General features: G+C 33.7%; 1 protein-coding gene across 3 annotated transcripts in view; it reads right to left on the bottom strand.

Annotated features, from left to right (window-relative positions):
- Positions 1–385: 385 nt before the first annotated feature.
- Positions 386–12,789, bottom strand: part of LOC117106611 (nucleolar complex protein 2 homolog) — a 27,819-nt gene continuing 15,415 nt past the window's right edge. Inside the window, exons 7-18 of one of the 3 annotated variants that reach the window (XR_004445104.1) lie at positions 9,901–9,979; positions 9,220–9,330; positions 8,555–8,668; positions 7,839–8,027; positions 6,842–6,981; positions 5,852–5,963; positions 4,707–4,820; positions 3,605–3,706; positions 2,982–3,125; positions 2,422–2,535; positions 1,213–2,085; positions 386–1,147 (exon numbers count right to left, since the gene is read on the bottom strand). Coding sequence is in view for 2 of the 3 variants with exons in the window: in XM_033247998.1 (XP_033103889.1) it covers positions 1,654–2,085; positions 2,422–2,535; positions 2,982–3,125; positions 3,605–3,706; positions 4,707–4,820; positions 5,852–5,963; positions 6,842–6,981; positions 7,839–8,027; positions 8,555–8,668; positions 9,220–9,330; positions 9,901–9,979; positions 11,591–11,678 (1,739 nt within the window). In the remaining variant the exon portion in view is untranslated. Of the gene's footprint in view, positions 2,086–2,421; positions 2,536–2,981; positions 3,126–3,604; positions 3,707–4,706; positions 4,821–5,851; positions 5,964–6,841; positions 6,982–7,838; positions 8,028–8,554; positions 8,669–9,219; positions 9,331–9,900; positions 9,980–11,590; positions 11,679–12,789 lie in introns of all 3 variants that reach the window. The other 2 variants (XM_033247998.1, XM_033247997.1) reach the window with 2 other exon arrangements.

Below are 12,789 nucleotides of genomic sequence, written 5' to 3'. Positions count from 1 at the left end.
ATTGCCATCAATGTTTGCATGTAACATTAACAAACTTTAAAGCCGATTTGGAGAAGGCTGATTATTTCTAAGTTTTCGCCAGATGCACATGTTGATAATTTACTCTTCAAAAGCTTACAAGCAATTATCATGTCAGGTCAGAGACATTAAGCAATTATCATGTCAGGTCAGAGACATTACGCAATTATGCTACAGCGTCAATTCCAGACTCAAGTAAATGCATTCTGCTATACAGTTAATTTCAGTAAGTGCACTCTATTAAATTTTTAACAATGCACTTCAGATATTTTATGAAACAAACTTCACTCAAATAATTAAATCAACCTGATATACAAGCATTAAATGACAGTACATTCTAATAACCAATACGTTTCTTCATCACAAATAATTAAGAGCTTTGGTTGTTTTATTTGTATATAGAATACTTTAATGAACATAGAGGGATTTTTTTTTAAACATCTAAAACACATTACAACTAGTAATTCATATATTTTACCAAAAAATATAAATTGTATTATAGTTAAGTGCATTTTCAGGTGAGGTATCTCCAAAATAAGTTTTCAGCCGTCAGAATTTCCAAATATTACCTTGATTGAACTCATACCTAGGAACATGATTTAAAGACCAATATAAAACTTGTAATGCCATCTATCAATATTAGAGAGGTTTCACACACAAATGAATACATGTACGCATAGGTTTAGCTATACATAACGGTTTGTAGCCATGCTGTGCTTTTCCCAATGACAGTGAAATTTAAGCGTAGGGCCTTAGGCCTAGCCTAGGCTAGGCTTATTCCACTTTCTTCTATCATCATGCTTCTCAAAATCAAATTTTGGCATTGCCTAAATTTTAGTATGCAAGGTTTTGGAAATTGGAAGTGGTAGCCAAATAATACTCCTTCCCTTGTTGCCCAGAAGAGTTGGTCATTTTGTGGCCCAAAAAAGCCTGGCTACTATAGACCGAGCTGGGGAGGACCCTAACTAGGCCTACAGGAAAATCCTGACACCACCAACCACCAACGTTTTTTACTACCTCAAAAAAAGTCACAAAAATAGCATGTACGTATTAAAGATACATTTATTTTTTAAAACTTGCTGTAAAATGTGAAAAAAAACGAAGATTCTATTAGAAATACAAACTTTTCCTATGCATTTTTCACTTACGTGTAATGAGTGAGATATGCGTGTCGTCCACACAGTAGATAGCAACCGGCGTATGAAGTCATAAATGATGACGTACATGTCATACTAAAGTCGGGCACTCACTGCGCATGACGGTTGTCGGCTGACGCGATTCTGTGAAGAATGCAACGCGAAGATGTGCCCAACGGATCGTTTTTAATGACGATCCATTCCGACTGCTACCATTGTGCGACGCAGTCAGTGCCCGGCTTAACTGTATGTGTTCCCAATCGAAACCTCCCTATTAATAATCCATATTTCATGTTTGGTATTAAAATGCTAATTTTTTGATGACATTTTTGCAATGAGTATGTGGCTATATGACTCTTGTATTCATCTCCGATGGCCATTCTTATTAAAAAAATTCCACAAATAGATATGAATTGGTTGAGTAAAATCAAATGTAACTTAAGAATGTTTTGCTCTATGAAGTAATGTATCCTATAATGATTAATAGTAGGACTAATCCTTAGTCATCTTCAGAATCAGATGAGAAATGGAAGTCCTCTACAATATCTTCAGCATCATTGCCAGAATTACTTGGTTGATATTTCTCTTTACTTTTCATTCCATTTATCTTAAAATTTGTTTGAGCTGTTCTTTCTTTTTTCCTTCTTCCAGCAGGTTTTTCCTCTTCCTCGTCATTTTCCTCACCACTTTCCTCATCTTCTGATAAGTCTTCAAGATCAGAGGTTCCGATGTCATCAAGATCACTCAGGTCATCTTCAGACTCATCAGACTCTGACAAATTCTGCATCTTCCTTTGAAGTTTCCTTTCTGCTCTCTCTAATATATCATCTTCAGAATCACTTCCAGAGTTGAAAAGGTCACTAAACTCCACTCTGTCTTCCTTTTTCTGCTTCTCTTTCCTTTCAATTGTTGGTATTTCATCATCAATTAGCTAAGAAAAAGTAAAAGAATGTTAGCTATTGTTCATAAACTCTTTTTACAAATAACCTTTCATTGTTTCTAGCATATTACATGATTTCAAATTAATACACATGACAGTTGTTGCCAATTATAGCCCATGCCTTTTCCATTTAAAAACAAAAATAGTAAAATTGTATGTGTCGAATAAGACAACAATGCTGTAACCAAAAATCTGAATACAATTATTTGATGTTTTCCTAATGTTAAGCCACCTTGCAGGCAACAAACAAAGGTGTCAATTGGTTTTGTGGTTAACATGGATGACCGGCTTAAGATTTTGATTCATAATACAATACAAAATGCTCACCCTGTCTTTGCCAGCTTCCTCTGCCAGGAGTTCTTGCTGCCTCTGCCTCTTGTACATTGTGTAGTGTTTCATTAAGGGTGTTAACTGGTCTTTCAAATTCTTCTCCCACTTAGACTTTAAATACAAATAATATACAACAAAATCGAGTTTGAATTCACAAAAACCAAATTTATGCTACATGAGATTCAAAATGTATATATACAGTCGGCCTCTAATTAAAGACCCCTCCAATCAAAAACCACCTCCAATTAAACAATACTTTTCTGTGGTTCCAAGTTAGCAAATGTTTTTTGTCTTTATTATTCTAGTTAGAGACCAAAACCACTAATGACCATGGAAAATATGGCCCCAAAAATGGTCTTTAATTGGAGAGAGACATGTATCATTATGTAGCTTTGCAGCTAAATTGAGAAGGTTACATCAATATCACAGATATACAAATTAAAGTATATAGTACATGAGAAATACATTACAAAGGTCCAATACAAGATATAAAATTGATTAACATTTTTCATTTTAATATTAGGCTACGATTACAGTATTTGGTGAAGCTAACTTACAACAGCTTGACTATCTGCTATGCTAAATGTCACCGTGTCACGTTTCTTTGTTACCATGGCAATATTCTCCTGAATTTTCTCAAGAATTATTTTGATGGGTTTGCTATGATTGGTCACTTTGCAGGTTTTTAAAAATCGCTTCAACTGCAAAAAAAAAAAGTAGGGAAAAAATTGTCATTTAATTCAAAAACATATAAATACTGGAAACAGGCATGTGACCAACTACATGTGGCGCAGAGTGTAAGGTGTTGGACATCTGATTGCGAGATAGAGAGTTCGAGATTGATGGTCGTCCCATTGCCTGTGTTCTTGATCAAGGCACTTTACCTACGTTTACCTCTCTCCACCTAGGAGTATAAATGGTTACCTGGGCAGGATGGTATGGCATTGAATGCATAGGTTGTCATGATCAAAGCAGCACGACTAGGAATACTCCCCAGGGAGCAGAGAGAGTTGCATAAAAATGTGCCGATTTGCCAAGTCAGTATCCAGTGACCAGGAAATAATGATGCCAGAGCCTTGCATATTCTTCGGATCGTGAAAGGCGTTATATTAACTCAGATACTAAAAAAATAATGTTTGCCATACACCTTTTACAATAATTATTGGCTGGTGAATCTTACCTGGATGACTGCTGGCAACGCAAGTTCTGGAAAACCAATACAATGACTGTGAATTTGCATGTGATCCAGGAGTAAGTCGCACACCTGTTCAATTACACCATCCTACAAAAAGCAAAACCAACAGTTGTTATAAATAATGTGAGTAAATCAATGAAAATACAACACATATAATTTAAAAGCTGCAATTTTAAAGCACATAAGTAGACTGCCTGTTGGGTTTTATGGACAAAAATAATAAACCATTCTTTCACATATCACCTTTGACATTCCTCTCTCCTGTATCTCTGTATCTAGTGGCAGACCATCAAGGCATGCAAGGTATCAAGTGCATACCCTGGATAAAACAAATTTTAAAAAATATAGTAATACAGTTTCTCTGTTTTATTTAGCATTTCTTAGTCAGAATCTATTTAAACCTTAATTTTTCGAATTGAATGCCACAGTTCATTGGAATAGCAAAGTTTTTCAATGATTGGCCTACTTTGGTATCTAGGTTAAGTCACAGTCGGGCCTATCGCATCGTACTCTCAGCTGCTTCAAATTTCCGCATGTATTAAGTGAGTCGATGGGAGTCAGAGCATACCCTACAACGCTTGAATACACTATTGTGACAACCGTGCGGTGACGGGAGAATAGCCAATTCAACACTGGAATGGAAGGCGGTGCGTCCAAGAGTATGTGCGCATGCTCTCCTTTTCAGAAATTGGGAAATCCACTGCCAATCAGGAATTCTATCTGGCCTAATCTGAATGACTAAAGTTTAAATAAATTTACATACATATGACAGGAATAAGAATTCTTCTGAAGAGAAGACAACCATGCCGGTATTAAAAATAACATATAAATTGTATTTTTACTATACAATCTGAATCGCAAGTATCCTTTACTGAAGATTTATACAATGTCATTTAGTTTGTAATTTAATTTTTAAAATTTATCAATAAAAGTTCAAAGCTGATTGTTTCCAAATTCACTTCTCGAAGCATAGACTACAGTAATGACAAATAATTGACTTTCTTACGTTAAACAATAAAGTGTCACGCTTTGGTCTACTTTTTCGAAATAAGAATAGTAACTAAATAAACATAAATGCATCACTTACCCTGAAAGCTCTCTCATTTAGTTGGGGCTTTGACAGCTTTAATATCACAGCAAAATTTATCGGCTTTATACTGACACTGGAGTTCTTATTGTTAAATTTTGTTTGTTCAAGAACCTGCAATAATATACATACACAACATGGTTTGAGGTTAAGTAGTGAATTCCACTTCTTGAGGTGTTGGATGATTTGGACTACCTCCCAATGCGAAGTGAAGGGAGGTAATCCCAATCATGCAACAATCAGGTAAGTGCAATTGACTGCTTTACCAAAATAAAACCATGCTGTATTTGTTTTACTATACCTCATAAATATTAAACAGCAAACCTTCTGTCTATATTAGCCATATCGATCTGCGAGTGTAAAATTGCACAGTTTACATACAGCTCACACAGGCGGCATGGGGGGGGGGGGAGGTGTACATTTGGCAGACTCAGGGAAGTAGTAAAAACTACCGTATTCCTTACCTAGTGGAATTGACCAATGAAATATTGTTATTACCTTATTAAACCTAATTAATATTTTGAGGTATAGGAACAACAAATATAGCAGTAAATGCAACTGTTGTGAACCTGTAAGTTTGGAACTAGTATTGTCTTTGCAATCAAGGGGTTTTATTGTTTCATAACATATGTGACCTATTACTAAACATTATTAATTAAGTTCACAAATACTCATTTCCAATAAAAATTAGCACCAATTGGGTGCTGCTCACATTCTATACATGCAAATGGGACCTTGGCCTTGTCCCCCCCTCCCCCACTGGCACTAGCATTCACTGTACCATATATAATATATTATACACTACCATATATAATGTAATATTATAACAATAATAATAATGTTATAGAGCACATACAGCACTTTACTCATATGCGCTTTACACAGAAATAATATAGGAAAAAATATAAATTTAACAATAGAAAAATAATAAAAATAATAAGTAATAATAATAGTAAATAATAGTAAGCAGCTATTGTATACTAAGTACATCTTCACCTGCAGGTGTGTGGAGCGTACATTCTAAATTTGTTCAATAATTATTTAGAATGTACGCTCCACATTCTAAATTTGTTCAATAATTATTTGTATAAATTCTAGAGTAGTGTATAACAATGAAAATGCAATAAGTGAATTGTTTCATTTACCTCTGATATGAAAGGCAAAAGGGGCACAAATGTACCTGTTGAGTCCGATAAAAGGTTCAAAGCTCTTACAACATGAAATCTCAGAGGATAATATCGTTCAGATGGTATCAATCTAAATTTTTTTTTAAATAAGAAAAATTATTTCATCATCATTTAACATCCTTGTGAAATGTTAGCTGTGATATAATTATTATTATTAGAGATATTTAAATACTATATTATTAGTGACTATTATAATTTTAATAGGATGTTTTTATCAGTCTTAATCATCATAATATATAATTAAAAGGCATATTAATCTGAAACCCTTAATGATCTTATACTAATTAATGATTCATAGAACAAAAGTATTGTTGAACAGTCATGAATGGGAGCATTTGATTCACGATGGCTTAGAATGTAGAATGCAATGACGTCAAGTTAATTTAACTGCATGTCTGAAATTTGTGTCCTAAAAACAGGCTCCAGAGATGAAACATTTTTTGGTACATTGTACAACTGATTTTTAGACACAAAAATTGAGTATTAAACAACTGGGGTAAAAAGGGTGCAACAACCCTTTGTTTTCACCTTCTTATAATAGTTTTCAAATATTCAAAAATCTGTATCTCATTAACCATTCGTCAAACACCCTTTTAGTCTTAAAAAAAATCAGTTGAACAGCATTATCAAAATTTGATTTTCCTCCGCAGCCTTCATTTAAAATCATGACCAGTCGTCGGCCAAATCTATATTTATCTATGTATGATTGACCTAGTTGAAATGGGACAGATTTTGTTTTATATTAGTCATGTCTCCACATTGTCAAAATCAAACTGATTTACAATAGAACTAACACCGCATGTGTTGCCAGTCATATATGAATGAATGAATTTTGTTCTGTGTTTTTTGTTTTACGTTCTCAAACAAAAGCTCCATAAATAAACACACTATAACGGCATTAATCAAGCCTTTCAAAATTAAATCATATTTTTAGTATAAGTATCTTACTTGATGACCCCAACAGCTGTCTGGACCAAAGGATAAATGAGAGGTTGTAGGGCATCGCATGGCTGGATCGTACCAAGAACACGACACCACAAGGTCAGGCAATGAATATACTGCCAATTGTACACAGACTGGTAGGTATCCTACAATAGTATATAAAAAAACACACATCACCTATCAAATCAATGTAAATATGTCAATGTTGCTTTTTTTGGGCATAAGTCTCCACAATATGCGCTCTCTAAGTTGACCATTATTATTATGTGAATAGGATTTACTATGAGATTTCAAGGTTATTTGTTTAAGAATTAGAATTACCAGAAAAACAATACAATACAATAATTTATCCATTTTGTGGTTTGGACTGCGCATGCCCATATCAAGGTCAATTTACATAAACAAACATACATCACATACACGCAACATATGCTTATGTCGACTGACCATAGATATAAGGGCATGCGCAGTTCCAACTACGAAATGGCTTGTTCTCAATGAAAATAAATAATAACCATGTCCAATTTATTATACTTTTCCAAAAGTAAATTTGCATCCAACATTAAATTCCTCTGATTTGAGTTTGTATTAGTTCAAATACATGCCGTCCAATATGGGAGTTATTTTATATCCATTGTTTATTTACAAGTTTTAATAACTGAAAATGGAGACCAAATTAAAAAATAAGTTAAACAGTAAATACATACTAAAATCAGATTCATTTTAAAAATATGTCTTCATCCAATACTAAAATAGGAGCCCTTCTAATACAAACTACAGGGGGTTCCTCCAAACCCCCTGCATATTTGTAAATTTACCAAATGTTCACTGAATTTCACAGCGTTTCAATAGTAAAATAATCTGTAATAGAAATAATTACCAATTACAACCTACTTATCTTTACCAATTAAATATATAGTTCAAAGGGCATCCTTTTAAGCACTATACATACATAATGTAATAGAGTAAAAGGTTTTTAAACTTCCATTGTTAACCAAACTACCTTTTCTTTCACGGTGATAGCATTGCGCAAGTGGATAGCAAGTTGACGTATGTACACAAATCCATGCTGATAGGTCACGGCTACATTGATACCAAACATCTCGGTTATAGAGCGCTGCATGAAGTTGATCAGTGGTAGAGTAGTGACGGATGTGAATTTTGAATTTCGTACAAACGCAAGGTACATTTGCTGTAAAAAAAAAATAAAAAAAAAATTACTGCTTATATATTAAAAAATCAACATATGAAAAAGTAATGATTCCAGAAAGGAAAGACGATACAGGATGGCCAGTCCCTATTAAAGATTTGTAAAATATTGTTACGGAAAATATGATTTTCTAAATAGCACAAATGCAGTAATGCATCTAATAAAATAAAAAATGCTTAGAAATGCCATGTTGAAATTTGTCAACACATCATCATCATGCAGAAATATTTAGCTACTGGCTTCTATACTAATAGTCAAATCCATGCTGATAGGTCACGGCTACATTGATACCAAACATCTCGGTTATAGAGCGCTGCATGAAGTTGATCTAGTTGTATAGCAAATAGTTAAAATACTGTGGTATGCAAGTTAAATATATTATAAAGAATTAGAATCTAAAAGTGATATTGTTATTTTTTTTTTAAGTGAAGTTTTTTTTCTGTGTTGCTGTGTTGAAATTTAAAAAAAAATAAATTAGCTACAGTGAGTCAAGATTTACATCCTCTTACCTTTAAGATAAACTCCAGTCTGGTTTTCGGCATGTAGCGTGTGATCTTGTACAGTGACAGAAATGCAAGAATTCGGACAGATTCCTCCCCAGTGCTCCAAATCTGAACAAGTTTCTGCAATGGTAAATTCATATCACCTATTATTCAATTCATAATGCTTGGTAGAACTATATTTTCCCCCCAGTTCCTTTGTGGTTAGGACACCCTGACAACAATGGCAAGTCAAATGGCAAAGCGGTTAAGAGAGGGGCGCCGCAACGTACAGCTATAATATCGCTGCTGGTTCAAACGGCAAACTCCCCAATGTTTCTGATGGTGGAAAACAGTCTTCACGGATAAGGACTATAAACCATAGGCGCAGTGCACACAATTTGGCTCATGCACATTTTCAAGAACACAGCACATCTTACAAGCAACCCCTGTTGTGGACAGAGATAACTGGTACCGGTTTACAGGGTAGCTCAATACAGACCCTTAGGGAAGGAGAAGTTATTGCACAAGTTTAGTCCACATATTGAAAAAATTCATTCAAGGATGTTGGCTCTGGAAATTTAATGACAGCCATCAAGTAACTCCTTCCCGACTGCGGAGTGATACCTCTTTGACTATGGAGGATGCTGATGTTAATATTATTAAGTGCAGAGACAAATATTACTGTTTCTTACCTTTATAAGTGTCGTTGCTACTTTGGAAAAGCAGGAGGCATAAGGAATCATTGAATTGATGTGACGGAGGACAACACTGATTATAGAGGGCTCTGTCACCTGGCCGACAAGCTGAAATAGCATATAATATTGAAAAATAAGTATTAATACAAAGAGGGTTACTGACTATAGGCTTGTTAGTTCAGCTGCCCATCTGGACCTTCTAAATTTGCGTTTCCTGCCTTTGAACATACCATAATGTCCCGGATTTTAGAATGACATAACCAGCTTTTTTGTATGTTTAAGGGTTGCAATGTCTGCCATATATGGACAAGGTGATGTCATATTATATCCATATATGGGCATGATTATATCAATTCATACTCATACAAATCATAATCATCTGTCACCAGATAGAGAAAAGAGAAATTTTTCATCTGTACAGTATATGGAAACTAAGACATTCTTTGAAGTACAGTATGTGTAGATCATTCAATATGGACACAAACATGACATTTTGTTAAATTTGCAAACCTATTTGTATCATACTTTTATATCATACAAATAAATTTATAGTACAAATCTTATAAATTTTGCATCTTTTTAAAGCTCATTATGGCAAATTTTTAGCAACAAGACCATCTCAATGACCATATAAAATTCTAAAATTGTTGAATTATGTTTCATTACTAATAATTTCACCTTAATCATATCTGTCAAATATGTTTTAACATCCCCTTCCACTCTCTTCCATTTCTTTGATGTTGCCGGACGAAGCAGTCTAGAGAGAAAGGATGAAAATTAAACAAGCACTGCTCATAAATGTAAAACTGACAAAAATCTACTGTGAAAGTAGAAATAAACAGACACAGCTTGAATTTTTGTCACACCTTAAGTGAGTCATATGTAGGGGGTGTGCAGCTCCCAAGTTACCCACTCCGCCCCCACTGAAATTAAAAGTCACACTCAAGTAAATAAAAATCACTTTATATCACTTTATTTTCCTAGTTAGCGCGCCCTCACTTTATCAACAAGCCCCCAACGCCAATCAGCCGACATACCCATTTCAAGACATGCAGATACACCACTGCAAACCCTTTATCTCCCTTTATTATGAATTTTATATTTCCTCATTTCTAATCCTTATCAGTACATGCAAAAGTTCATTAGCTTATTATCTGTTTATCAGGGTATTTTATGGCCAGACATAAAAGTTTTGATAATAAACAATTTTTCTCTCATGGGAAGGTTCAGTAGCTTGTGAGTTGTAAGTTATTGTATTTTGTTTTCTGAGAGAAGAAATGAAATCATAATTATCTTTGTTGTGGTCGATTGTGTTTCTGGATTAAAGGAGAAGTATATACTGTACATTGAACCTTATACACGGAACATGTCATTTGTGAGTGTTCCAGTACTGAACAACTTCAAAAATCTTGGAGAGAACTACTTTGGATGTATGTGTTTGTATTGTAAGCATTCAATTACAAACTCATCCTTTACAAATTCACAGTACAGTATTTAGCTGGATATATTGTCATATGCAAAATGCAAAAAAAGAAAAATCATAAAAATTTCTAAAAAAATTAAGTAAAATAAAAATTATTAACTTGATTATAAACATTAGTGTATTTAAAAAAATCTTTACCCATGATTTTACAGCAAAAAAATTATAGACACGCTTCTAGTCACTGCAAGTATTTTATCATTTGTTTTATCATTATCGAGTAAAAAAAAACAAGGTACACATTTTTGAAGTTCAATAATTTCTATTTTAATAATTTGTATGTTACTGCAAAATGAGCAAAGTAATTTCAAAATTATTTCTTATGATTTTTTTTTGGTGATTTTCAGGTGTAAACACAAATCTCTGATTTACATGACCTCAATTGACTATTATAACCAATAACTGATCTATGAAAGTCATTATAACATTTTTAACATTACCTAATCACATATTCACCATCACATGATGCCATAGTTATATAACAATTAACATTATGTGACCACGTATTCACCACAAAATGATGCAATAAATATTTAACATCTAACATTATGTGATCACATTCACCACTACATGATGTCATATCTATTTAACATATCTATCATTATGGGATCACATTCACCATTACATGATGCTATAGTTACTTAACATATAAAATTATGTGATCACATATTCACTATCAAATGATACTGTAATTATTTAACATCCAAAATTATATAATCATATATTCACCATCACGCCATATCTATTTAACACATCTAACATTATGTGATCACATATTCACCATCACATGATGCTATAGCTATTTAACATATCAACATTACATAGTCACATTTAACCTTACATCATATCACATTAAACATCAAACAATTGATGATATAGTTAACTCACTTTTTCTCCTTATTGTCTTGTAGGTTCAGGGCATGTTGTAGAGTGTTGGCAACATGGCGGACACACATATTGATGAGAGCATTGAAAACTGGAAAACAATACACATTTACAAGAATCTTAAAAGGAAATTTGGTGCTTAGAACAGGTAGTAAATAGGACTAGTATGATATTTTTTTCTACAGTGACTTATAATTTCATAGATACTGTCGACAATAACATTTGACATGAAGATAAATGTTTTCTGTAATCTTAATATATGTACTGTATCATTAAGGGCCCAAATGATAAATCCATTTTGTACATGCTGCACCAGAGGATCTACCTACTGTATGCATATTGATGGTGATGAGGCCAAGCCAGGTGAAAAAGAACTCCTTCAATCTGGCCGTGCTGATGATAAGAGCATATGCACATGTGGACGAAAACCAATAAAATCGTTGACGTATGCGGTGACTTTGGCAAGTTTCTGGCTTTCTGCAGCAGCATGGCTCGAAATTCACGCTAGCAAACTAGCAATTTGCTAGTAGGTTTGTCATAATTGCTAGGTAAAAATTTACAAACCAGCAAATTAAAAAAAATGATTGCTAGTTGAAATATCTATACAAAATATCTTGTCATTAGCCTAGTATTAACTAAAACTAGACTAAACTGATCTACAAAAACTAATACAAATTTATTAAATTTATTTATTTATTTTTTAATTATGAAAATCGACTAAAAATGCCTATAATCGACGAAAAACGATCGTTTTTTTTCATCTTGAGCACAAGATGTGAAGTGCGCCACCAACATTAATTTTTTTAAACCTTGCATTGCTTGCATGCATTGAATGCAACAAGCTAAGTAAGCAGTGTGCAGAAAAAAAAAATCGCTCACATGTGTTTGTTGACGGTAGTCACGGGCGATGCAATCGGTAGTTAGGGCGAACATATTTAATTTGGTTCTTTTCAGATAATAAACAATATTTCAGATATGATAATAATAATTTACTATGAAGCTTAGACAAATAATAGGTTACAACCTAGGCTTCAATTGGCAGATGTTTTAGGCCTAGCCTGCTAGGCCTACTACTGCACCAACGGCCGCCCACAAAACGTCTAGCCCCAGCTTTAAAAGACCAAGGCCTATCAAAATAAATATTGTACAAACAAATCTTTTATGTAAAATTGAGTTTCTGTTATGGCCTTTTTCTGTCAAAG

Source organism: Anneissia japonica, unplaced genomic scaffold (assembly GCF_011630105.1).
Source record: "Anneissia japonica isolate Jap-2015-1 unplaced genomic scaffold, ASM1163010v1 scaffold1306_len716249_cov185, whole genome shotgun sequence".
NCBI classification, from domain to species: domain Eukaryota; kingdom Metazoa; phylum Echinodermata; class Crinoidea; order Comatulida; family Comatulidae; genus Anneissia; species Anneissia japonica.
Note: the sequence above shows the minus strand (reverse complement) of the source record. Positions and strands in the feature narration are given on the sequence as shown.